This window comes from Eublepharis macularius, chromosome 10 (genome assembly GCF_028583425.1).
Source record: "Eublepharis macularius isolate TG4126 chromosome 10, MPM_Emac_v1.0, whole genome shotgun sequence".
NCBI classification, from domain to species: domain Eukaryota; kingdom Metazoa; phylum Chordata; class Lepidosauria; order Squamata; family Eublepharidae; genus Eublepharis; species Eublepharis macularius.
The window spans coordinates 18466134-18493789 of record NC_072799.1 but is presented as its reverse complement, the minus strand read 5'-3'; the positions used below and the strand labels follow the sequence as shown (position 1 = coordinate 18493789).

Below are 27656 nucleotides of genomic sequence, written 5' to 3'. Positions count from 1 at the left end.
AGCCAGACTCATAGGTTAGATTTTCGTAGGGCCAACTTCGATGAACTCAGAGGCTTGATGAGAGTCATTCCGTGGGGGAGTGTGCTGGAACGGAAAGGAGCGAGTGAAGGGTGGGTAAGAGTGGACTGTAAACTGAATATGAGCAGTCAGTGTGATGTGGTGGCAAAAAAGGCCAATTCAATCCTGGGTTGTATCAAAGGGGCCATAGCATCGAAATCGCAGGAGGTCATAGCCCCTCTCTATTCTGCCTTGGTCAGGCCACACCTGGAGTATTACGTGCAGTTCTGGAGGCCTCACTTCAAAAAGGATGTGGACAAAATCGAGAGGGTGCAGAGGAGAGCGACAAGAATGATCAGGGGTCTGGAGACTGAGCCCTACGAGGAAAGGCTGAGGGCCTTGGGAATGTTTAGTTTGGAGAAGAGGAGATTGAGGGGGGACATGATTGCTCTCTTTAAATATTTGAAAGGCTGTCATTTGGAGGAGGGCAAAGAGCTGTTCCAGTTGGCAGCAGAGGGTAGGACGCGAAGCAATGGGCTAAAACTACATGCAGAAAGGTACCGGCTGGATATTAGGAAAAACTATTTCACGGTCAGAGTAGTTCAAAAGTGGAATCAGCTGCCTAGGGAGGTGGTGAGCTCCCCTTCACTGGCAGTTTTCAAGAAGAGGCTGGATGAATATTTGTCAGAGATGCTTGAGGCTGATCCTGCACTGGACAGGGGGTTGGACTAGAAGGTCTGTATGGCCCCTTCCAACTCTATGATTCTATGATTCTATGTAATTTGTGACGAGGCGCAGGTAAATAATGTGTTTTCCGTTTTGGGTCCCCCTTTTTTTTTGCAACAAACACTCACAAAACACGAATGAGGACAATGCATGTGAAAGGTGAGCTCTTGAAGCGGAGCAGGAGGATGCGGCTTTGGGACAGGGACAACCTGAAAAAACTGGAACATGTGGAAGCGGCCTGGGTTAGAATTTTTATGGCATGCCACTTTTCTACATGAAAAGATTTGTTTTGTACGGAGGAGCATTCATTCATGTCTGAAAGCGTACAGCCCAGGCACTGGTTCATCACCTCAGGGAAAACCGGACCTGCCTACGTGCTTGTCAAAACTATCCACTGCTGTTCTTTGTTAAGGCGGTGAACAGACTGTACTCTGTAACACAGCTGGACGCAACAACATAACATACCCAAAGACACTTCTGAGTTTCTTTTTATACTTTGCATCCTTAAAAGCAACAGAGGAAAAATAAAACTGGTTTAGGCATTTGGAACCGCCCACTCGAAGCAGCCTTTTGATGCCCCCAACTCACAGTGCCAATCTATAAAGCAAGTAGCCGGTGGATCCTTCTTGGGAACAATAATGATCTGCACATTTTGCTTTTCAGCACCACCTCCTCTTTTATTTCTCTCCTACAGAGTAAATCTTGCCATTGCTAAACCGAAGAGCAAAAATTTCCCCCGGGCTGTATCGAAAATGGTATGTGAGTGGGGAGAGGAGGGGTGGTTTCCATAAAAACAGAAATCTAATCCCCTTTCCAGGACCACTGGAAATTTTGGTATGGCTCCTGGTCAGCTGTGTGTAATTTTTAGCAATTAGCTACCAGAATGGTGAGCTAACTGCAGAACTATGAAGCCTGGTTAAAGACGCTTGGGAGTTTCATAAGCATCGCCAGAAAACAGCTAAGTAGTGTGGTTCATTTCGTTTCTGCACAACACATTCTTATAAAGGCAGTACAGCCACATTGTTCTGGCAAACAGAGTGCAATATAAAGGAAAGCACAAGACTGTGAGTGCGCGCGCACGTTTTATCACTTTTGTAATGCAAATAACACCAAAAAACCCCATAATTACTTTGAGCATTTAAAGATCCAAATGCTATTGCGAATGTCTCTAACCTTCAACAGTGTAACCATCTCCTTGCTGGTCTTTAATCCTGCAGCCGTTTTCCATTTCAACCACATGAGAATGATACAACAGCCATCTGTCTGTCCCTTTGCAACAGTTCTGTTGCCCCTCTCTACAAATTCTGGGTGTATTCCTAAACCTAGTGCCTTCACCTAAGCGCGTTTTCTTCAGAGAACGTTGCACGCTGATGCCAGGAATTAAGACCTGCCGTTTGTACAATCTGTATGGTGCTACAATTGACCCACTCCACACTACGGATGGGAGGAAATTAACACATTTTATTTCTATTTAAAGAATTCATCCCAATCTGAACGTTAAAGGAGGAGGTTAACAATCAAAGTACCATCATCATAAAATTGCAACCAATGAAAACAAAGCTACATCTCAAGTCCATTTCCATCAATCCACAAATCGCTAAACAGAACTGCAACTTGGAGTTCTTTATGGGAATGCTCTCCGGATTAAATCTCCCTACGGCAGAATGGACCGTTCCTGCTTGATTCCCCCCTTCCACTGCACCTCAGTGAACTCCACCAAGTGCTGCTCCTAGTGGATAGGAGACCCTGGGGAATGACATGAAGGGAGTCTGCACCGGCAAAGAAAGATAGTAAGAAATTGCCAGTTTAATCTGGATTCAACCCTTACTCCGAAAGCTCTTTCTGCAATAGATGATGCTTCCAATCTTTCAGAGGGAGTAGAGGACAAAGATGAGAGAAGCTGCTCCATGGACCTTAGCAAGCATGTAGGTTTAAATAGGGAGAGATGGTCCTTCCAATACAGGCCTTGGTTGTGAAGGACTTATAGGCAAGCACTTGCACCATAAACACAGACCTGAAACCAGGGCCGGATGGAAGGGGGGCAGGGGGGTAGTCTGCCCACGGCACCATCAAGGAGGGGGCACCGGACGCAGCTGCCAGCCGCCAGGAGCACATGGGCGGCCTCCCAGCCCCACGAGCTGCCTTTTGCCTGCCCCTCAGGACAGAGGGTGGCCTGCTTGCCCCGCACCCCGTCCTGTAGGGCAGGCAAAAGGCAGTGTGGGGGGCTGGTGCCACCCATGCCATTTGCCTGCCCACAGGACAGGGGGCAGCCGCCCACCCCCTGTCCTGTGGGGCAGGCGAATGGCATGGGTGGCTTCCGAGCCCAGCCCCACCCTGCCACCACCAACTCGTGGTACGCCGGGGCACCCAGCTTGCCACACGGGGCAGCACGCTCTGCCCTATGTGATGATGTCACGGAAGGTGCTGGCAACCCTAGATCCGGCCCTGCCTGAAACCAAATTATTTAAAAATAGCCAAAGGGTTGGATCTAGACTAACGTTTCCACAGGTGCAAGGATTTCTGCTCACTGCAGTGCAAGCCAAAGCACAGTTACACCCTTCTAAGTCCACAGAAGTCAACTTTCTTTAGAACTGCATTGTAAATCTTACATTCCTAGATATGACCTGAAGGGCAACGCTCATATTGCAAAGGTTGAGTCAAGTTGTCTTGTATTTCTTTTACTATTACATTTCCATAACTAGGACTCTGTGGTTTGCATAAAACCCTCTGTTCCATCAGATGAGCATCAGACTTCCACAGAATAATCATCAAACCTCTCGTACGGCTGTCAAAATAAGATTGACACCTAATCACACCCTAATGAAATTCTAATTGGATATGCACTCTTACATATTGTTAAGTATAGTTGTATGGGGCTGGTTGCACATGCATGTGCAATATGATTGGCTATGTAATTGCAACCATGACGAACACTAAGCAAATGAATAAAAGAAGCTTTATCACCTAGAAAAAGAGTTGTTGCCTATGAATTATTTCATCTTGTTACCCAAATCCCCTGGTGATGCAGTAGCGTTTCTGCTTAACGGCTGTTGTCAATTGGCTGAAAGCAATAAATTGAAACTGAGTCCAGACAAGACGGAAGTGATGCCAGTTGGAAAAGCAGAGATTCTGAAGGACGTTGTGCTTCCAACCTTTGATGAGATTCAGTGGACTGGTTAACTCAGTTAAGAACCTAGTGGTTATACTAGATCCAGCACTGCTGCAAGAGAAGCAAATAAATGCATCTGCTAAAAAAAAACTTCTCACAATTCAGACTAGCCTAGAATATGTCCCCTTGTCTTGACACAGCCGATCTGGCCACCTAAATTCATGGCACAGCAACATCAAAACTAGACTACTATATTGCACGCTACATAGGTCTCCCCTCAAAGTCAACTCAGGAGACATCAGTTGGTGCAGAACACGACATCTTGTTTACTCTCAGGAACTAGATAGAGCATGCAAATCACTCCCATTCTGGCTTCCCATCCGTTAATCAGGCTCAATTCAATTCACATTCAAAGGCTGTCATGGCCTTGGCTCCTCATATCTTTGCAACCACCTCTCTGCCCTATGTTCCGCCACAGCAGCTTTGCTCATCTGGTCAGGGCTTTCTGCAGGTACCACTCTGCAGCTGGGCAAAATAGTAACTGCCCACCCATGTGCTCTCTCTGTGGTAGCCCCCACCTTATGGAATGGCCTGCCTGAGGAAGACAGGAAAGCTCCCACTCTCCTGGCTTTCTGCAAACTATGCAAAACTGAATTATTCAGGAAGGCTTTCTACCGGATTACAGGACTGTCTCATCATAAATAGCTCAAAGAAATGCCTTGGTAGCGAGGGAGACAAAATGCTATGCAATTGGGTACTGTCTGCTGATGTAGAATATGCACCCACAAACGAGTTTCCACACTGTTAAACATGCCATAGAAATTAATTAATCACGCTTTGTTTCTGATAGATTTCATCTCTCTGCTCAGCTTTATGCTTGTTTAAAAGTTTCCTGCTACCGTTCCCTATTGCATATGTCTCCCTGAATGTTGTAACTGTTGTTCATGATTGTACTTTGCTCAGTGAATGTCCTAGCTGTCGATTATATTGTATTTTCACTCGCACTGTTTTAATCCACCTTGGATATCAGTAAGAAACAGGGAGGATATCATCATCATCATCATCATCACCACCACCATCATCTTTCTCGTCTTTTTCCCATGCGGAAGGTGTCATAACAGGATTAGCCAATATCTACAGGATCTCCCATTCTGGCCTCTCCTGCTTTACCCACCTTCGTTTTATGGTACTGCTTTGTTTGCTTTCTGCCTCTATTTTATGAACAAGAGTGACACATTGTATTGTGCTCATAACAGCCGACAATACATCACGAAGACAAGCTGCATGGCATTTAGAGAAGTCTTCTATTTTTAACTTCTGTCAGTTCTGTAAGCTCTCCGGTTGAAATCGGCAACACCAGATTTATTTTTTCTGGAGAATGAAAAGCAAAGCCTTGCTTTTCTACATGCACATATATCCACTGGAAAGACTTGTTGCTTCTGACCTCACGTAGTCCAATAATACAAGACAGAGCATGCCTGAACAGCTGATACACCCTCTGCATGACAAGTGCCAACGTGAGTAATTAAAACAGGTGGAATAATCAGACTAGCCTGGAATAAGCATTTTCAGGGCTACATTATCTTTGCAGAGAAGATTAACCAAGAACACAATCCTCCTTTTAGATGCTGAAATTTTCCCTTCTCTTCCCTTTATTAACACAGGCAATACGTATTCTTCCTCTCGTGAATTAGAAATGAAAAACCTATGGCCTAGGTATTGCACAAAACCGAACTGCTTTGCAGTCCAGAAAATACATAAAAATGTAGAGCCTTTGTGTGCAGAGGCTGTATTCCTCTGTTGACTAAGTGATGGGATACATAACGGGAGAAAAGTTCTGGGGAAAGATGGCTGCCTATTAATGAAAATGCCATGCTGCAATACATGAACATTTAGTCTTACCTAGCAGAGCAAGCTTTAGATCCGTATGAAATATGGAGCCTTACAGACTACCCATTCATTTACCAACTACTCTGATTGACAGTGGGTCTCCAAGGTCTCAGGTAGCTTTCCTAACCAAGCTAGCTAAGATCTAACTGAAGACGCAGGAACTGAACTTTGAACACTGGTTAGAATGTGCTCACATGCTGAGCCAGGGTTCCCCAACATGGCGCCCTTGGGTGCCATGGATACTTCCTATATCAAGCTTTTTAGAAAGTGGGCGAGGCCACTGCAGGCAGGGCTTGTTATTGGCTGCTCTCATTTTTCCATGGCTTCAACAGCAGCCACAGCTACTCGAGGGTTGGGAGGTCTGGTAAGCACCTAGGCTTTCCTAAGCCAGTGTGTGGTTCTGTGTCCCTTCAGGCCTCACAAATGGTTGCTGGCAGCTTTGTGGCCAGGAGGCGTCGCAACTCACCTCTTCCCAACCAGGAAACAGAAAGGAAGAGCTGGAAGAAGGGGAGGATCTGACTGGGGAAGGGCCTGATGACAACCCACCGGACTGAGCTGAAGAGCCGGTGCAGCAGAGAAAGGCTGTGGGTTGGGTGTGGCTGGATACTCAAGCTGTCAGGACAGGCTGGTGGGCCACTACTATTGAGAGACGCCATTCCCTTAGGGCAGAAGAAAGCCTGAGATCGCCAGGGAAACAGTAAGGTTCAGCCAAGGGGATGGGTCCACATGCTGGGAAGGGCCCTAACACAGTGGCGTAGAGGAGTCTGGGATGGATGGAGTAGGAGGAAAGAAGGGAAGTTGTAGATGTGGAGTGAAGTCACTCCCTGGGGGAAGCACCTTAGCCAATGCAGAACCTGTAGCCAGACAGTGAATAAAAAGCTTTTCATCCAAATCTAGTTCTCTATGCCATTTGTGGGAGTTAGCATGGACTAACAACTTTCCCCTAGCCTACTACATGCCCCCATCCTGCATATGGCCCAAGGCTCATCCACCCCACCTACAAGCTTATTTTGCAAAGCAGAAAGAAAGAGAGCTTTGTTTTAGTCTTAAGAGTCCAGGGAGCTGGGCTGTTGGAAGAAAGGAGATAAGTGTTCAAGAGTATAAGACCACCTCTCCTCCTTTTCCAAGCTTGCTCTCCTCCCAGTGGCTGCGGCATGCTTCCAACCAAAGTACAGATAATATACTAACCTTGATAGACCAATATCTAGACTAGACACGGGCACAAATCGAAATACAAACCAAATTTCATGATAAATTGGGCTGATTCATGTTTCGCAAAATGCATTTCGTGGGGCCGCGGTTTTCACGAAATTCACAATTTTGGGGCAGCTTTGTTCGATTCATGAATGATTCGTGATGCCTGACAGGCTGGTGCCAATCCATTGATTCCCTAGGCAACATAGGCCCGGAATGTCTGCAGACCTTTTGTTGCCATTGGAAACTCCAATCTTAGCCTACATAATAACCTTGATAGGCAGCTCTCCCTGCCAACTGGAGAGATTCCATTTTGCCCGATACAACAAGGAGCAGGGGGTTAATCCCCATGGCAACTGAGGAGATGGGTTTTCTATAGCCATGGGAACACCAATCTCATCCCTCCAAACCTGTTAAGCAGGTCTGTCTGCCAACCAGAGACCTCCTGTTCTGCTCTATGTGAGCATTTCTTATATAAGGCACAACTCTCTGCCTCATGCTTTTCAGTTCCAGTAGACAGAGGGAGAGGGAAGACCTGTTGCTGGGATTTGGAGTGAGAGAGTGGAATTGGGAGCTTTTGGCTGGATTTGCTGCTGCTTTAAAAGAGACTGAAAAGCCTCTTTCTTATTTTCAGATCTTGGCCATGCTGGGAAAGTCATTGGGTGAGGGTGCCTTCTTTCTTCCACCCCATCCAACCCCAGTCTCAGGCACTGCCTTGCTCTGGGGCCTGAGAGAAACAATTGCTTCTCCCGTAACAAAGCCACCAATACTAATAGAGTCAAAACTCAGGGAGAAAATAAACACACATTTTTACAAAGTATCAAAATTATTTCCAAAGTGCAACGTGCTACAATCATATGACAACTTCATATCCTACTTAAACATGTATACACTTATCCACTCATTTATACATGTGTATAGAAATTACCAAACCGGGAAAAACAAAAAGGTCCAGAGACAAACTCTTTCTCACAGACGCTTAAACGGTGTTGTGTCATCTTTTTGTCTTCTCTCTTTTTTTCTTTCAAGCGGTAGAAAGCAGAACAGATGGAATTACAGTTCCACGCCCTATCTGGGGCCGGCTCATAAGCTCAGATTTCGTCCCTTCACTTCCTCAGGGGCGTGATTCTCCGCTGTAATCCTAGTGAAAACATTCATGATATACAAGACCCGGAACTTGGTAGCTGTGCATTCTCTCTTGTGCAAAACGAGACAATTTTGTGAAAATTCGTGATTTGTGAAATGTGACGAAACATGAAATGCTTGTTTGTTTTTTCCCATTTCGTGCCCACCTCTAGTCTGAACAAGACTGGTTCATATGTTCAGTGTGATTGCTGTGTGATTGTTTTGCATAGCAAGTAGGCAGGTACTGCATTTGGATCTGCCTCCATTTTGGGTTTGGCTTTGCCTCCCAAAGCAGCCATTTTGGTGTGGTGTTCACCATCACCTCTCAAAATTCCAAACATGCCTGAACCCTCAAATACACCGGCTCTGACAACAACGTTTGGTTTTGATACCACCCTTCAGGACAACTTAATGCCACACTCAGAGTGGTTTAAACAGTGTGTTATTATTATCCTCACGACAATCACCCTGTGAGGTGGGTGGGGCTGAGGGAGCTCTGAGAGAGCTGTGACTGACCCAAGGTCACCCAGCTAGTTTCAAGCAGAGTGGGGAATCAAACCCGGTTCTCCAGATTAGAGTCCAGCCACTCTTAATTACTATACCAAACTGAGCAATACCTGCACCTATACTGCTTCCCCCCTACCAATTTCATTATGTTGGGAAGCAAGTTCTATTGGCTCACTTACAGCAGGCTGTGAAGTTACATAGAATGCTAAGATTCTGGTTCTGTCTCATGAAGAGTTCTGTATCGCTAAACTGTCTTTTGAGGCAGGCCATTAACAGTTCTACTTTAGAGATGAAAGAACAGATGCTGAAAGAACATACAAAAAATTTGAGAGGCGTCTACATCTCCAGCAGCCTGAACGCTAGCTCTCAAACCATTTTTTAATAAAAATCATTCAAATAAGGACGTAACTTTTGAAATGTAGTTCTCAGAATTTATTTCAATCTAACATGGACTAGAGTAGTGTCGAAGGCTTTCACGGCCGGAGAACGATGGTTGTTGGGGGTTTTCCGGGCTGTATTGCCGTGGTCTTGGCATTGTAGTTCCTGACGTTTCGCCAGCAGCTGTGGCTGGCATCTTCCACGCCCCAGATAGGGCGTGGAACTGTAATTCCATCTGTTCTGCTTTCTACCTCTGAAGATGCCAGCCACAGCTGCTGGCGAAACGTCAGGAACTACAATGCCAAGACCACGGCAATACAGCCCGGAAAACCCCCAACAACCATGGACTAGAGTAGCTTTACCAATTACCATCGTAGTCAGCAACAGGAGATTTAGTATATTCTATTGCCAGAAAAATGAGACTATGACTTGAAAAACAAAAAGATTAATACAAAATTCAATATTGGGACAGAAACCATGTTGTAAATGTGAACACTGGATACAAATATGACGCTATTGTTCAGAGGTGTTGCCTGGGAACCCTAGCAGGAGCAATAAGCGTCTTTGTTCTTATCTCCCAGATCCCAGAAGCTAGAATTAAGCAAGTACTTGACTAGCTTAAGGGCACTCTCACATAAAGTTCTGAAAAATTAGCATCACCCTCTTCTCTATATTGCTCTACTCGAAACTTGCTAGAGAGCTAAGCGTAGCGGTTTTCAGGCTGCGAGAGGAGGGGGTGAAAATCTATTATTTATTTATTTCTTTTAAAAAAGCAGATTTTTAATTTTCTTTTAACATGTCCACCATACTAAGTTTCTCTATCTGTGTTTAAGATGGAATCTGAACTTAGACAGAAAACATCTTAAAAAGGAATTTATTTACGAACAAACTAAAAAATGCTTTTCTTTTATAGAAAATTAGGAGAAACTGACAAAGTCATCATGCAACACAACAGGTCATGTACGTATGTTATGGTTTGAAACAGAGGGTGAGGAACGGGCAAGCCACCCCAGGTACTGCCCACCGATGTATCTGGGTCACTTTTTACTTCTGCTCCACTTAAAATGTATCCACCATGGGGATTCATCTGTGCCTAATGCTACAAAATTTCAGGTCCATCCTATATGAAGACACTACTGTAATGTATTATTAATAATCACAGTTAAATGTTTGATGAAATGTTCTGATGAAAGGATATAGATAAGTAGAATTCTAACTCAAGCAGACTCTATGATATATGTTGGATATTCCCTTCCTACCTTTCCCCCTGCCCCTCTCTAATCCTATATGAGAAAACTAATAAAAAACTATTTTTAAAAAAATTTCGGGTCCATATACTGATGAGCATAGTTCAAGAAGATGCTTAAAATATCATACAAAACAAAATTCATCATATGGTGGAAGGGAAGGGAAGTGGATGGACAGCAATATTTCCTCATCCCACGTTGTTAATAAAGATACATAGCCGTAGGCTCGAGCTTGATGTGGTAAAAACTCTCCAGAGTGACGAATCAATATCAACAACATTCCCAAAGATCTGTAACTCTTTTCTTGTAACACACATGTTGGGAGCAGGCAGAGAAGCCACTATATGTTATACTTTAAGATCATTTGGTTTGATAGTATTATTTAATAATAAAAATCCTGTTTCTGGAAGATGAAAGCACCAGTGAACTTTTCCCACATTATCAGTGAAACTCTATCAAGGAACTCCAGCGATGTCTGAATTAACAAAGCTGTGAAAAAAAGTAACCAAGCTGTTTCGGAGATAATTGTAGACTTTTACTGTAGACTTCTAGTATGACGATACATGTGACTCCCTGGTGACTCAAGACAATTTATGAACAGGCTGCACTCTGTTTGTGCATATTCACTTCGAACCAGTGAGCAAAGTGGTAGTTTGGAGTAAGCAGGTTTGGATCAAGTTTCCTTTAGAGGGTCAGTTCAGGGTTATAAAAACATGACGGGATTAAACGACCCATAGAGAAGAACTACAAATGACAAAAGGCACAGGTTGGACACTTGTCAGCTTCCCTCAAGTTTTGATGGGAAATGTAGGCAGCTTGGCGGAATGTTGGACAAGTGACAGTTGAAAAGTCCATTGGACAGCAGTCAGAGAGTCAAGCTGCAAGACCAGGATGCCTACATTTCCCATCAAAACTTGAGGGAAGCTGACTAGTGTCCAACCTGTGTCAGGCGTCACTTGTAGTTCCGCTCAGAGTTAATAGATCAATCTGAACCTGTACTATCAGCTGGCTCGCATTATGGTTAGTTTGGGTACCTTCAGCCAAAATCTGAAGGCAGTTTATTAAACATCATTAGTCTTAACCAGGGGTGGCCAAATGGCGGCTCATGAGCCGCATGCGGCTCTTCAAGCCTTATTTGGTGGCTCCTGGAGGCCTCCAAGTTCACTCCTCCCCCAGGCTCCTTTAAGGGGCAGAGCAGACCAGCCGTGCTTTCCCTTTCTTTTCCAACGCTGGAGCAACGAAGGGGCGGGCCAGGGCTGAGGACAGCCCACACTCTCTTGCCGTGCCAGGTGCTCCTCTGCAGGCACCAAGATTTGCCAGCCCCGCGCTTGCAGCACGCGCCCGGGAACGGCACTTGGGGGGAAGGGGAAAGGGAGGAGCGAAGAAGCGGCGAGGAAGCACCAAGGTAGAGGTGGCCCAGGACTTCCTGCTTGCCGGCTTACTCCCGAGTAGGCAAGTACGCAGCTGTCGAGAGCCGCTCATGGCATGAAGCGCAGCCTGCGCTGGGGTGCTTTTGCATGGGTGGAAGCCCCATTCGTTGCACGGAGGACTGGCTCACCCATAAGTGTGTGCAAGACAGCTGAGATGGAGGAGCAGGGAGTGCGTTTGCTTCAGAGGACATGTGCTTGCTTTAAGATTGTGTGGCTCTGCTTTTGTGATCCTTCCTTCATTTCTTTTTCTTTCTTTCTTCCCTCCTTCCTTCCTTCCTTTCTCTTTCCTTCTCTCCATTTCTTTTTTTCCTTCTTTCCATCTTTTTCTTTCTTTCATCCTTCCTTCTTTCCACTTCTTTCCATTTCTTCCCTTCTTTCCATCTTCCTTCCTTCCTTTTCTTCTTTCCATATATTTCCATACCTTTCCATATCTTCCTTCCTTCCATATCTTTCCGTATCTTCCTCCCTTCCTTCCATTTCTCCCTCCCTCCCTCCCTTCTTCCTTTCTTCCTTCCATGTCTCTCCATGTCTTCCTTCCTTCCTTCCTTCCTCTTTACTTCTTTCCATCTTTCCATGTCTTCCTTCCTTCCTTTCATGTATTTCTTTCCTTCTTTCCCTTCCTTTCTTCCTTCCTCTTTACTTTCTTCCATATCTTTCCATGCCTTACTTCCTTGTTTTTCTTTCTTTCCTTTTTTCCTTCCTTCTTTCCATATCTTTCCATGCCTTCCTTACTTATCTTTCTTTCTTTCCTTTTTTATCCTTCCTTCTTTTCATGTCTTTTCTTTTTTGTCTTTTCCTTCCTTCTTTCCATGTCTTTGTCTCTTTCTTCTTTTCTATCTTTCCATGTCTTTCTCTCCCTCTCTTTCCTTTTTTCCTTCCTTCTTTCTTTCCATGTATTTCCTATTTTCAATAAAACATTGGGGTTGCCAAGTCCAACTAAAAAAATACCTGGGGTCTTTGGGGGTGGAGCCAGAATACTTTGGAGGTGGTGCCTTGCAAGGATGACATCACTTTTGTGATGTCACTTCCAGGTCAAAGGTCAGGTGGTAGTCCTTCCCAAGCTCCACCCCTTCAGATGATGTCACTTCCAGCATACTGTGCCAAACCCCACCCCTTCCTGTGATGTCATTTCAGGGCACTCCCCCAAACCTGCCTCTTCCTCTGAAGTCACTTCAATGCATCATGTCTTGTGGTTCTCAAACATCTCAGGTTTATTCTATGTGGCTCTTACATTAAGCATGTGTAGCCACCCCTGGTCTTAACTATGATTTTGCATTATGGATGAACTATGATTTTGCATTTTGGTTTATCTTCCCACCAACACTCTGTGCCTCTCCTGTCCCGAGTCACCTGGGGTCTTCGGCTGGTTCTCACTAGTGGCCAATTCTCCCTTCCCTGGGTTCCAAGTCTTCCTTGCAACAGTCTCCACCCCCATCTCTGCTCTCTTCAAGACCCAGCAGAGGAACACTCTCCTCCTGGGCATCCCAGATGAAAAAGTAATGCCAATGGAACGCTGGCTGTCTTGATTGCCTGTGTTTCAGCAGCAAAGTCGTCTTCACAAGCCCCCTATTCGCATTTATTAGGCAATGGACTGATGAGGAGGAGACTAGATGGAAGGAATGCAAATTATTTGCAAATTTGGAACAATGGATCCTTCAGGATTGAATTGAGACACTGGATTTTTCTCACACTACAGATTCTAATTTTCCACACTTCATACCCATGCTCTATCAAGCCAGTTTCAACATGTATTATAGCTAGCTTCCTGACACTCTAATTTGCAATACCCTTCCCACCTCTGCCTAGATTATAAAGACTCCGTCTTTTCCCACGACTTGTATTTGACAAAGGGAGCTTTGATTCTTGAAAGCTCATATGCTGGAAATCTAGTTGGTCTTTTAAGGTGCTACTAGACACAGATCTTGTTCTTTTACTATAGGCCTGCATGGCTACCCAGTTGAAACCCTACCACAGCATTCCCCATAGCAGAGAGATCCCTTCCCCTTTCTATTGAATCTATTTAAGTTAGCAGGCTGGGACAGCAGCCGAGTCTATTGTGAGAAGGCAGGGGGGAAAGCGACAACACTGAAGCAAGGATTTGTGGGGATGTGCCAGGATTAAATGATCCGTTGTGAGCTGAACCCCGACTGCATTAATTAATCACAGCAAAAATAAGCCATGTTTTTGCATTACATCAGAACTGACAGTGTGAAAAGCAACATAGTAATTGCTACAGCATTTAGCACAGAACTGCTTACCTAGCTTTTGCTGGGCAGGTTATTTTAAGAACCTAAGATTTCATTTATTTCCCTGCAAAGATTATACCCTGTGTTTCAAAATATGTTCAAATGCTGCCTAATTCATAACATCACGTAACATTTTTAAAAATAGTAGCTAGATGGAGCATACATACCACAGGGCTGGATCTATGGTTGCCAGTACCCAGGGCAACCGAAGTCCGGCCACTCATGTGCACGCACAGCACGCACGCACTCCTGGCGCTGCGTGATGACATCACTCCATGATGTCACCACGCAGGCGACGTGTGCCACCCCGCAGCACGCCGGCTGTCCCGGCATGCTGCAGAGCTGGCGGCAGCAGTGCGAGTGGCAGGGAGGCTGCCTGCGCCATTCGCCTGCCCCGCAGGACAAGGGGCGGCCGGCCTCGCAGGACAAGGGGTGCGTGGCAAGCCAGCCATCCCTTGTCCTGTGGGGCAGGCGAATGGCATGGGTGGCCTCCCAGCCACCCGCACTTCCTGTTTGGTGGTGCTGGGGGCAGACTACCCCCCCTGCCCCCCCCGTCGATCCGGCCCTCACATATCAGTCCCATTCTGCAGTCATTCCATTGGTTTCCCATCAGTTACTGGGTTCAATTCAAGGTCATGACTATCACATTCAAAAACCTTCATGGCCTTGGCCTCTTATATCTGTGCAAACGCCTCTCCCCTAAGTTCCCCCACAGCAACTTCACTCATCTGATTGGAGCCTTGTGCAGATACCACCTTGCTGGGCAAAATAAGAGCTGCCTGCACACGTGCTTTCTCTGTGGTGGCCCCCACCTTATGGAATGGCCTGCCTGAGGTGGTCAGGAAAGCCCCCACTCTCCTGGTTTTCCACAAACTATGCAAAATGGAATTATTCAGGAGCACTTTCTAGCCAGATTACAGGACTGTGTCATAAGGAAGCTCAGAGGGATGCTTTGGGAGGGACGGGGACTAAATGCTGTGCTTTTGGTTACTGTCTACTGACGTATGTATGTGCCTGCTAGTGAGTTTCCATGCTCTAAACATGCCATGGAAATGAGTTACGGTTCTTCAAAATGTTTCTGCTACCATTCCCTATAGTATCTGTTTCCCTTAATGTTGTTCATGATTGTACTTTGCTCAGTGAATATCCTAGCTGTCAATTATATTGCATTTTCATGCGCACTGTTGTAATCCACCTTGGATCTCAGTGAGAAATATGGACAACAACAACAACAATTACTACTACTACTACTACTACTACTACTACTACTAATAATAATAATAATAATAATAATAAGTACAAGCCATTAAAATCCAGAACAAAGCAGAGAAGCAGTGTTATAACTCAGCATCAGATATCCACACCTAGTTATACACACCGCCGGCGCCAGGGTTTCCGGCGCCTGCGGCCACCCCCCCCATGCGCACGCACACAGTGTGCACGCGTGCCCCCCAGCCTGCATGATGTCACCGCATGATGACATAATCATGCAGCAAAGTTGGGCCCATTGGCTTGCGGGTGGCTGGGGTGGCGTGCGGACGGTGCCCGCGCTCCACATGCCACCCCGGCTGCCTGCCGTGCCTGGTGTGCGGCTGCTGCGCCCGGCCATTGGTGTGTGGCGGTGGCAGCGGCAGCGGTGCGGGGCTGGCTGGCTGCAGCAGCTGCAGGCCAGCCACGCCAGCTCTGTGGCGTGCACCTCCGCCCCAGCACTGCCTCCAGCCGGGCGCAGCAGCCACACACCAGGCTACCCAGCTGCCTCACCGCCTCAATGGTGGCGCCGGCTTTGTCTATACATATATAGAGAATGAATGCCACAAACTGTGCTTTATTGCTGCTTTTATGTTTCAAATGCTTCAAGAGTGATTCATTACAAACATGGTCTGTAATGTTTTAAAATAAATAGATATGGCACAGAAGGGAGCTTTGTCTCTTGAAAGCTCATACGCTAGAAAGCTAGTTGGTCTCTAAAGTGCTATTCGACCCAACTCTTCCTCTTCTACCACAGACCAACACCTGAAACACTCCCTCCACAAAAACCTGAGGCTAACTGCCGATAATTAACTGGGCCCCCCTCAAAAGCTCTCCCTTTCCTGCGAGACATTTGCAGAGAGGGAAACATTAAGAATCAATCTGTGGCAAGTTACTCCAGTCCTCTGGAGCAGCAACTCAGAAGGCCCTGTTTCTTATAGAGGCCAGTGGCCCGTTTAGTATATTGACTGAAGTGGGGATTCTATGATGGGTTTTTTATGAAATCAAGACTTGCCTTGCTGGATTATTACAAAGTTTTCCCTGCCGGTCATTGTGTGGGCTGCCTTCTGCCCCGAGGAGAGCCTCTGCGACCCTTATCTCTGATTCGAGACTGATGGTTCAATCCAATTAAGCTGCCATGCTGCAGCTATTGTTTACAGAAGGAGACTCCCAGCACTAGCAAAAGAGAGAGTTTTTTTTTTTTTAAATGGCACTGCTTTCCAATTCCCTGGCTTAGTAAAGCTGCGCAATGTGCAAAGCATTTCATTTTCCCTATCCAAAGGATGGGTGGAGATGCAGGGAAAGAACGTTCAGAAGTCTTGCCAATAAAGTATGGTTCAGATCTGGGCATCGTTCCACCGCACCCCACAGAGCTACTGTAACATGCAGTGCAATCCTATGTGGAGTTATTTCCGTCTAAGCCTGTGGAAGTCACTCATAGTGACTTACATTACAATCCTGAACAGAGTTGTACTTTTCTAACACCCCTGAAGTCAATGGGCTTAGAAGGGTATAACTTTGCTTAACATTGCACTGTAAGAGACTGAGCTGTGAAATAGCAAATCCTTGGCTTAAATCTTGCCTCTGTCATGACCTTGGTACATATCCCTAAACAAACCACTATGCTTCAAGATTCTATACACAATATGGGGATGATTCTACTACCTTATGGATTGTTATGATAATTACTAAGATAAAGTGTTTTAAATAAAAATGAGCAGAATCCACTGGTTCCATTGTGCTATTATTCCACGGTTTCCGCGGTACTTTGGGCTCCTTTCTGGTTTTCATCCAGCAAGAAAAGGAGAATGTCAAAAAACTGATAAATGAATTGACACAGGAGAAAAAGTTTATTCTTATATCTATCTCAGTCACCCCCCAAAAACCCGATTTATTTTTTGTTTTCTTTCCATAGAAGAGAATAACGCTTCGTGCAACAGAAAGAAGATAAAAAGCCCTTCAAACAAACTGTATGTAAGCTAAATAAGCCCCTCTTTTTGCTTTTTGGCAACATAAAACAAAAAGCATAACCTTCAAGCAGTATTCAGACCCACCCGAAAAATACAACAGATGCTACGATCAGCAAAAGACAGTAGAGACCCCCTCACCTCTGCAGGAGTATACCGTATACCCTGCAGCTGTGGACAAGTTTACATCGGGACCACAAAGCGTAGCATCCAGACAAGAATAAAAGAACATGAAAGACACTGCAGACTTGGACAGCCTGAAAAATCAGCAGTGGCTGAACATAGCCTAACTCAAACAGGGCACAGTATCTTATTCCAGGACACCAAAATACTGGACAACACTTCCAACTACTTTGTCAGACTGCACAGGGAAGCCATTGAAATTCACAAGCATAAGCAAAACTTCAACAGGAAAGAAGAAACCTTAAGAATGAACAGAGCATGGTTGCCAGTTCTGAAAAACACCAGGCTAACAAAACACTCTACACCCGACAATAGCCCTGCAGAGAAGATTAGCACATCAAGTACCAATCCATATGCAAAAGAACCTCCTCAGGATACAGTGAAGCCTCCCGCCATTAGCATTCCACACCCTGGGAAACTCTTACAGGATGACTCAGCTCAACCCCACCCCTCCTGAGTAGATACAAATGACCTACATCTTTTCCACACTGTGACACTGAGAGATCTCTGTCTTTTGGTGCTACACCTCTGAAGATGCCAGCCACAGCTGCTGGCGAAACGTCAGGAACTACAATGCCAAGACCACGGCAATACAGCCCGGAAAACCCACAACAACCATCATAAAACAAAAGCTAATTAATGATTTAATTTTAGAACAACTGCTGTGGTGGGCATCTTTTAAAGATTATTTTTACTGTTTGCATATGTGTTCTAAAAATACAACTTTGGAAGAACCACAAGATTCCAACATTCTGCTCTGGTAGATGCTTCCAAGAATACAAAACCCTAAAATTTGGGGAAAGATTCAGCTGATGATTTTGTAAGCATTGTTACTTTTGAATACTCAACAGTGTAATGTAAACACTAAGTAATATTAACACTAATAAACGCTAAGTAGTATCAAGTATTAGTATTATCAGCCAAAACAGCGATAGCCTTAAGGAGAAAATCACCAAAAGCTCCCACACTGACAAACTGGTATTCAAAGGTTTGGGATCATTATATTATTGGAAAAATTCACAGATGGTTTTCAACAAGGTGATCTATTTCCCAGAACTACAGGATTTAATGAAAAGTGGCTCCAATGTACAACCAATTAATCAATCTTATCAGTCACTCTTAATCTTATAACTCTTGGCCCCGGAATTCATTCTACTCATATTCTTGAAAACTCTACAATTCAATTAAAATCATCAATCCACAAGGCTTATCTGTAAACGGAGAGAACATTATAGTAAAACAGACAACTTAGGAGATATGAAACAATACTAACAATATCACTGTGCTTTAATATGATTGATCTTATTGTTGTATCTGTTATTGTAAAACTGATAAAGTATTTTTTAAAAGTATTAGTATTATTCTCTACAAGCAATGCTGCTAGAGAAGCAAGTTATATAGCAGCAAAAAAGGCCTTCTACCAATTCAGTGTGGCCCGCAAGATGGCACCCGTACTTTGACGTGGCTGATCGGGCCACCTGGATCCATGCTATGGTAACATCAAGATTGGACTACTGTAATGCCCTCTACTTAGGTCTCCCCTCAAAGTCTACTCAGATACTTCAGTTGGGCCAGAACGCTGCAGCTTGGTTATTATCGAGAGCTAGATGAAGCATGTATATTACTCTCATTCTGCAGTCATTCCATTGACTACCCATCAGTTACCAGACTCAATTGGCTATCATATTCAAAGCCCTTCGAGGCATCGGTCCCTCATATCTATAGGATTGCCTCTCTTTCTGCTACGTCAGTTTTGCTCATCTGAACGGGGCCTTCTGCAGGTGCCACGCTTCATATCAGCAAAATCTACAACTGCCTGTACATGTGCATTCTCAATTTATGGAATGGGCCACCTAATGAAGTGAGGAGGGCTTCCACCCTCCTGGCTTCCCACAAACTATGTAAGACTGAATTATTCAGGAGGGCTTTTTTACACAGATCGGGCAACTATACTGGAAGGAAGCAGTTTCAAAGAAATGCAATGGTAAAGCAATAGGGCTTGTAGACTATACCCAGTATGTACTGTCTGTGGCTGTAAGTATGATACAGCTGGATACTTTCTGTGTTGTTTAATATGTCAAGTTTAGAATTGTTTATGCTCTGTTTCAGCTCTATCAGACTTCTGCTTGCTTTCAAATCTCTGCAAATTCACCTTTGCATACCCTATTACCTGGTTTATTGAATGTCCCTGCTGTTGATCGTATTGACTTGCACCTGCCTTGAGTCTCAGTGAGAAAGGCAAGCTATAAACAATGTAAATAAATAAAGAGATGACCAAATAAATAAAATAATACTATTGCAATGAAGGACAATATAGAGTAACATCCTGCTTTCTCTCCTCCTTATAACCATTTGCAAAGTGCATAAGCAGAAAAGTTATCCTAAAAGCAGGCAGAGCCCAGAGAACGTCCCTCTGCCTCTTAGAGTGCAATACTGAGTGTCAGACGGCATGGAATTGACTTCAGTGAGAAGACAAACGTCACAAAGAGACAAAGCAGGAAAGGAAAAAGAGGAAACAGAAGATCTTTGTTTCTCAAAGCAAAATGGAAAACATATATGCACAATTGTGTTTATTCAGATAAACTGCAGATCCCCCTCCCCCAGTCCCTCCTAGTCTATGCGTTCATGCAAGGAATGGTTTGGGGACTGTAATAAAGTTTGACCTTTGAAACTACTTTTTGTTTCAAGAAGTTGGGAGTAGGAGGAGAGAATCCCCCAGGCTCTACTCCTTGATTCAGTGCCAAATATGTCATCACAAAGCCAGAGTTTCAAATGCACTGGATAGGAACTTCTAGTATGGCCCTTTATTCAGTTCAACTTTTGAGAATGCTGATAAATCAGACTCATTGATGCAAATGTCAACTCTTACTAATACCACACAGTTTCATAGCTTGGGTGGGGGTGTGGAGGAGACTGTAGGAACCAGACCCCTCTACCATTATTCCAGATCCTTAAATGCACAGTTTGCTTTTTTAAAAAGCCTTTTACTTGTGGAGGTAGAAAGATGATGTGCAGGTAGCACTGTTGAGCCTGTCACTCACCCAGTCCACCTCACAGAATTGTTGTGAAGATAAAATATAGAAGATGATGAAGTATCCTGAGCTTGCTGGAAGAGTGGGATACAAACGTGAAAGGCAATATTCTATCTAACTTCCCAGTAAGAAGCAGTCTTGTTCACATTACCCAGGATTCTGGTTAATAAGTCCTGAGATTATCTAAAACTGGTAATTGTTTTTCAGCTGCATTAAAATGAAATCTTAATTTTAATGGCCTGGATCCAATGAACGACTCCCTTCCACAGAAAAGAAAAGTCTTCGTTGAAATAAGACTGAGCCGAAAAGGAATCAATGGATCCAACCCATTTAATACCGAACCTCTTTCAATATATCAGAACTACTGCATTAAAATGTTTGTTCTTTTGTACTTAACCTGTGATAGCAGTCTCTTCCCTCCACAGGTAAACTTTGAGGCCTACCTCACCTCGACATTTCTGGCTACCAGCCCAACTATTTGGCCCGACTCTTACCTTTACGAAACAACTCTTGAAGGCTTTCGGCACTTTGATTCAACACAGCCCATATTTCTTCTTCATGCAGTGGTCCTCCTCGAACCTCGAGGGCTTCAGCTAGCGATACGTGCATGTTACCTAAGGAAGCAAGAGATAACTTGTTTTAAGAATGTGCACGCATACTTTGTTCAGTTTCTTTCTTAGGTGCAGTATTACCATAGAATACGAATGAAATTTTATTCTCTAGGCAAAGGATTGTTTTGTTGGACACTGCTACAAATCCAACGTGCCTTCAAAATTCACATTCCTGAAAACATCACAGCCACACATGGCTTACAGGAACTTACTGCTAGTCAGAACAGACAAACTATAGCTAGAGGGACCAAAGGCGTGATTCAGTATAATACTGACATTCGGCGCTATCACATACTAAATAAAATTACACAGATTTTTTTTGCTTTATTTTTGTACTTATAAGATTCCCAAGACCATTTCCTTTACTTAAGGCATCTGGGACATATAGTAGCAAGAGGCAATCAATGAACAGTTGGCTACACACGAGAGACTGATGAGAAATCGGGCAGACAAAATAGTCAGACCAGAAACATTTAACTGTATAGGAATAGATGGCGTTCTACTGGCTCTTCCAAGTCACCTGATCCAGGGTCAAAGCGACAGTAGTACTTTCTGTCCATGTTCAGTGGCGGTCCCGCAGTATGGTGCTGCAGCATTGCTGAGAAATTGTTCCTGGGCTGTTTTGCCAATGTTCCAAAAGGATAATAGGAGTAGCCCATTGCATAAATCTTACTACAAAACACGACTATTTTATTGACAAATGGTTTTATGCAGGGTTTTTTTTCAGTGGGAATGTGGTGGAACGGAGTTCTGGCACCTCTTGAAAATGGTCACATGGCCGGTGGCCCCACCCCCTAATCTCCAGACAGAGGGGAGTTTAGATTGCCCTCCGTGCCGTGTGGCATGGAGGGCAATCTACACTCCCCTCTGTCTGGAGACCAGGGGGCAGGGCCACCAGCCATGTGACCATTTTCACCAAGGGCAATTTAAACTTTAAAAAACTCCCCCCTTGTTCCAGCTGACCCAAAGTGATGTCATTGTGTGGTCCTGAGTTCCACCACCTCTTTTCCCAGAAAAAAAGCCCTGATTTTATGGACAAGACCTTCTTAGCAAATTGTTAAAAAATAATTTGAACCTGGATGTTTCAACAGCTTCTTCGTAGCACGCTATAAAAGTTCAGCACTATAACAACAGAAACACCACCACAACAAAATTCTATGCCCAAAATAAATCATGCCAGTGAAGCATATTTGCAGGATGTCATTTCATTGCATAATTTATTCCACTTATGCTCGCTACAGAGAGGTTAAAGGTGCCATGCAAGGCACAAAAGCTTTGCTGCCCCAGATTATTGGAGATGTGATTCATGCACCACTCTTGCTTCTGAGATTTCACCAGATTTGTCCACACACTTTCAAGCATATCTTCTCAATCATAAAAGTCGGGAGGGTGTTTTTACAAAATTAAAAAACTGACCACCAACATTCTTTTGCAACATCCATTCCAACTAGTGCAGAAGACATTTTCTCGAGGAAATATTGGATAGAAATACACGAAGAAAGGCAAAAGATGCAAACGTTTCACTTTGTGTTGAACGCTAAAAATACGTTTTAAAATATCTTACCAAGTAATACTATAAAAGTATACAGCGAATTATTTAAACATATGGTGACAGCAGCGAGAGTAGCATATGCAGCAAAATGGAAGGCAGAAAGCTGTCCAGATGTGACAGAATGAATGAATAAAATATACGAGTATGCATCAATGGCAAAATTAACATCTTACATACGTAACAGGCCAATTCTAGCTTTTTTTGATTATGTAGCTAAAAATTAAGAAAAACTAAGAATTATTAGTAAAATGGATCAGTTATCAAATTTGTAATTTCAAATGTTGAATATAAAATATTGAATATAAATGTATTTTAATATAAGTAAGTAAGGAGATGGTGGGGAGAAATATTTTGTGGTTTATATATTCTGTTATATACAGCTATCTCTGATTTATGCAATTATATTTGATCATCCCTTTTTTCTTTCTGTATCCCCTTTTATTATTATTTTATTTTTCAAAATAAAAATATATTTTATCAAAAAAAAAGAGAGAGAAGACGTTTTTCTATTAGCCTGCCTTGGACGATGGCTGCTTCCAAGTGGCACAGGAGAATACGGGAACGATGGCCACACACTCTCTACTCAGGGCTGCCACCTCCCATCAACATGCTTGAGCAAAAGCGGCAATCATGTTGGGACCTTCCATGGCCTTTAAACGACCCCTTTGCTGCCACTTCCCCTTTAAATGGCCATGGAGTGGGGGAGAGGCTTGTACAGCAACAAGCTGCCCTGGGCCATTTTTTAGGCTCTGTCCCATCAGTGACCACAGAGAAAATATTCACATGGTCACTGACCCCCCACTCACTCTGAGGATTCTCCTTTAAACCGGAGGTTTCGGGGGGTTTGCTGATTAAGACTGAGAACACCGGAGTCCCGAATCAAATAAAAGGACATCATGCAGATGTTTCCCTTTAATCTGGGGGTTTCTTGCTATTCACATACAGAAAAATCCCTGCATGAAAACAGCTTAGATTTACTGTGACTAGATTCTGAGACAATCCCAACGGTACCTACTGATGAGACAATCCGAAATTTATTCTAACGGTATATTTCATCCTCTGCGCCGAAATGGCCAGGATCAGTGTCACCTATTCCAGTTTTTTTTGTTTTTAATTAGAGTATTACTGTGTATCTTTGAGCTGGGACATCAGTTTGGTGTGGTGGTTAAGAGTGGCAGGACTCTAATTTGGAGAGCCAGGTTTGATTCCTCATTCCTCCACTTGAAGCCAGCTAAGTGACCTTGGGTCAGTCACAGCTTCTCAGAGCTCTCTCAGCCCCATCCACCTCACTGGGTGATTGTCTTGAAGATAATAATAACACACTCTGTAAACTGCTCCGAGTGGGCATTAAGTTGTCCTGAAGGGCAGTATATAAATAGAATGTTGTTGCTATTGTTATAGATTATCTTCTAAAAGAAACATAAGAAAAATACTCTCCTTCCTTGACTTAAAACAGCAGCAACAAAGCCAGGTTCTTTTCACACTGGGACTTTAAAGCATTTCAGCACCTTTTCTGCTTCCCATGTTTGCAGGACTTTCACACTTGCAAGGTAGTTATGGGACACAGAACCAATGTTTGTCCGCCGCATCCCCAATTTCCCCCCCTGCAGACATACTGCGAGTTTATTTTGAAGCCGCTGCCAAGTCGCGGCTGGCACAATTAATGTCAGTGTGAACTCTATACTCCCCTTCTGTATCTCTTCTCCCCCCTCTCCTTTTCCCCAGGAGCTGATTGGTTTGTGCAGAATTAACCACTCCCACCCTCCTCAGTGCTCTGAACTCCTTATCTGCCATGTTTTTTCAGTAAAGTGAGGTAAGGGTCATAAAGCTGCTTCGCTTCCTTGCTCCCAGGTATGCAGGCACTCTCTTATTTTTTTCCCCCAAAGCCAGGAATGATTCCTAAGTTTGCTGCTAATTCCCCGCTGGCTTTAAAAGCCAGGAAAGGGTTAAATGGCTGCTTTCCCTTTCCTCCCTCAGTGGTATGAGCACACACTTTTTCTTCTTCCCCCAAAGCTAGCCATGTGTTGTAACATTACTCCTAATTTCTCCTGGATTTAAAAGGCAGGTAAGGGTTAAATAGCTGCTTTTCCCTGCCTTCCCGTGTATTCTGCCAATGTAAAAAAAAAGCGCGTTTTGCACAGCCGTTTTGCACAGCGACACAGTGGGAAAGAAGCAGCACCATTTTAACCCTTTCCTGGCTTGGCTTTTTTTTTTAAAAAAAATGAGAGCGGTACATGTTTCCCCCCATAACTCTGCCACCAATTGCCTCTCCAGTGGGCTGAGGACAGCCCAATCAGCAAAAGCAGGAGGGGATGGGTTCCAACATCACAACGTTACTACACATACTCAAAGTTTTAAAAAAAGGCGTCAAAGCGGGTCTGAAATGAAGCACAGATGCAAAATCGAAACTACAGCAGACAGTGTGAAATGAATGGGTGCAATGCCAAAGCCACTGCAACTGGGGTGAATGCTCATAAATGGTGGTTTAAACCATAATGCGAAAAGGGCCCCAGTGAGACGGGGTGGGGGGGGGGGGAGAGGCTGGAATGGTGATTTCCCCAACATTACAAAGTCTCCCTCCGTTCCCATTCTTCCGCACATGAAGGAAAGGTTAAGATGTGGGGGGAAATCCAAAATGTGAACTATTCTATGGAAAAGACTGGTGGGTGGATGATTAAATATGTACTTCAGGTGGAAGGAATCTGTTCACGAGTGTCACAGAGTTCAGGCAAGCTGAAATGTGATTGTAAATCCACATTCCTCCAAGACCAACAACTCTTTTAAAATCTGATGCAAACCTGATTTCTGTTTGGCTACAGATGTGTAGCAACAGTGCGAGAGAGAGTGCGGTGTGTAGCACAGGAGATTTCTGTCCAAATCTGGGTTTTCTCCTCCTATGCTGGTATTGCCAAGTTTTCAATCATTGTTAAAACAGAGAAGCAAATGCTCTAGCTTAATGGCTTGAGTTCACTTAAATGCCTGGAGCCACTTCATAGTTGCTTGTAATCCCATCAGTTCGTGCTGCCAAGAACCATGTGCAACAGATGTGTTCTTGGAGGAAGAATTGTGTCATTGCCTAGATGTGCTAGAAGACACGAAAATCACCCATTTGACAATAAAAGGCCGCTTATTTCAGATACAAAGCTACTCTGATAATACTTGTTTTCTTAGATGTAAGAAAATGTATGAGAAAATGATGCATTAGGATGATGCATGAGAAAATGAAACAATGCTACACATGTTCTAATTCTGTTCTAAATGATCCAGATGTTTTTTGAAGTTGCCTTTATAAAAATGGAAGGCAAAACAAAGGCCACCCAAGAAATCTTCGGGTTGCCTGCTAAAACTTGTTAGTCTTAAAAATTCAAGTTTTCATTTTAAAAAGTAAAGAAGTTTCTAGTTGGCATCTCTGGGGTCTTCTGCATGAGTTCTTGTTCTGTAGGTTCTGGCCTCATACTGCTGCAACATATCCTCAGAGAATCTCTCTACATGAGACGCCTGGGTGCGTGTCCGTCAAGTATTGGGAGATGCAATGTAAGCTGGGAAGGGTAGTTTTGAAAGACAGAGCCAGAGGAGATTGCTCTGGAGGGGATGGATTTTCTCACAGCCCTCCACCGCCTCTGCTGTGCCAGACTGTCTCCTCTTCCAGAACTTTTTTCCTGCTGCCCTCGCTGCTTAAAACTTCGAATTAACTGAGACTTGGCAGGGCAAAGGTTCCAGAAGGGGAGACATCAGAGCTGGCAGAGGGCTGTGAGAGAATCTATCCCCTCTGGAGCTATCTCCGCCAGCTCTGTCATTTAAAACTACGCTTCTTGGCTAAAACTGCATCTCCCAACACCTGAAGAACACGTGTCAAAAGTATTGTGTAGTGAGACTCTGAGTTTCACATACATTTTCCAGTTTTGGTTTAGAGTTTTTTGGTTTCCCCCCTTTCCCCCCAGTTCTTCTGAGACCACTTTTACCCCTATCTTTTTCGGGAAGCCAATTCTGAATTGATTTTTTCTTCATGTGTAATGTTTCTTTCGGTTTTGTTCATCCCGCCCATTCCCACCCACCTCCAGCCCACTTTTTGGTGACTGGACATTTGTCGTCATAGAACCGCCCCTCCGCCTGCCTTCCTGGTTTTGTTTTGATCTTTTAATTGTCAATTTCATTTCAACAGATCAACCTACCATTGTAATAACAGGTGCAGCAGTTTCTCTGATTTCACAACTTTTATTTAAAAAAAAGTCTCTAATCTTTTCCCTTGTGGAGATATAAAGAAAAGGGGATAATAAATGCAGCAGTTTCTCAGATTTCACAGCTTTCATTTTTTAAAAGAAAATCTCTAGCCCCTATAAAGAAAAAGGGATATTTCCACAAGGGAAGGGGCTAGAGACTTGCTTTTTTAAATCATCAATTTCACATTGATAGATAAGCCTAGCATTGTAACGAAAGGTGCAGCAGGATCTCTGAAAAAGTAACTGAAATTGTAATTCAAAAAATAATATGAAACTGATGGTTTAAAAAAAATGGCAAAAAACCCCTGGTGGAGAGAGACACTGCTCTTTGGCACCAGAAAAAGCAGCGCGATTTGAAAAGCACATAGTCGCTGCTGCTCTGGGTCCCCTCCCAGCAGAGGCTAGTTTTCCCAACTACTGCTGGCTCTGGCTCCAGTTTGGGGAGGGGCCCTCAGGTATGGGTGGTGGAGCTGCTTCCTTTTTAGGTTTCCCCATGCAAAGGAGTAACATGACAGTGTGTTCAGCAGGGCTTTTTTTCTGGGAAAAGAGGTGGTGGAACTCAGAGGGTTGCCCTCGGAGAACATGGTCACATGACTGGTGGCCCCGCCCCCTGATCTCCAGACAGAGGGGAGTTTAGATCTAAACTCCCCTCTGTCTGGAGATCAGGGGGTGGAGCCACCAGCCATGTGACCATTTTCAAGAGGTTCCGGAACTCCGTTCCACCGCGTTCCGGCTGAAAAAAAGCCCTGGTGTTCGGTAAAAGGTAGCGTCAGGTGTTCATGTTTATGAGTTTCTCAAACAGGGGAGTTTGTCATTTAATGCAGAACTGAAGTCACAACAAGAGATGACACGTATCCTCTTGACCTCCAAAGTCACTCAGGAACCACACAAACCTGTTTCTTGGACATGTCGTGTAAAGTCAAAAGGTACGTTTCAATTCAAACCTCATTTTGTTCTCACAATAGTCTTTTAATTTTTTTTTAAAGGTGACCAT

The 27656-nt window shown here is 44.1% G+C and overlaps 1 protein-coding gene across 1 annotated transcript in view; it reads right to left on the bottom strand.

Annotated features, from left to right (window-relative positions):
* Positions 1-27656, bottom strand: part of PTPN13 (protein tyrosine phosphatase non-receptor type 13) — a 195898-nt gene that overhangs the window by 125760 nt on the left and 42482 nt on the right. Inside the window, exon 2 of the mRNA XM_054989766.1 lies at positions 20774-20893. Within this exon, the coding sequence (XP_054845741.1) occupies positions 20774-20888 (115 nt within the window). The 5' untranslated portion in view covers positions 20889-20893. The remainder of the gene's footprint in view (positions 1-20773; positions 20894-27656) is intronic.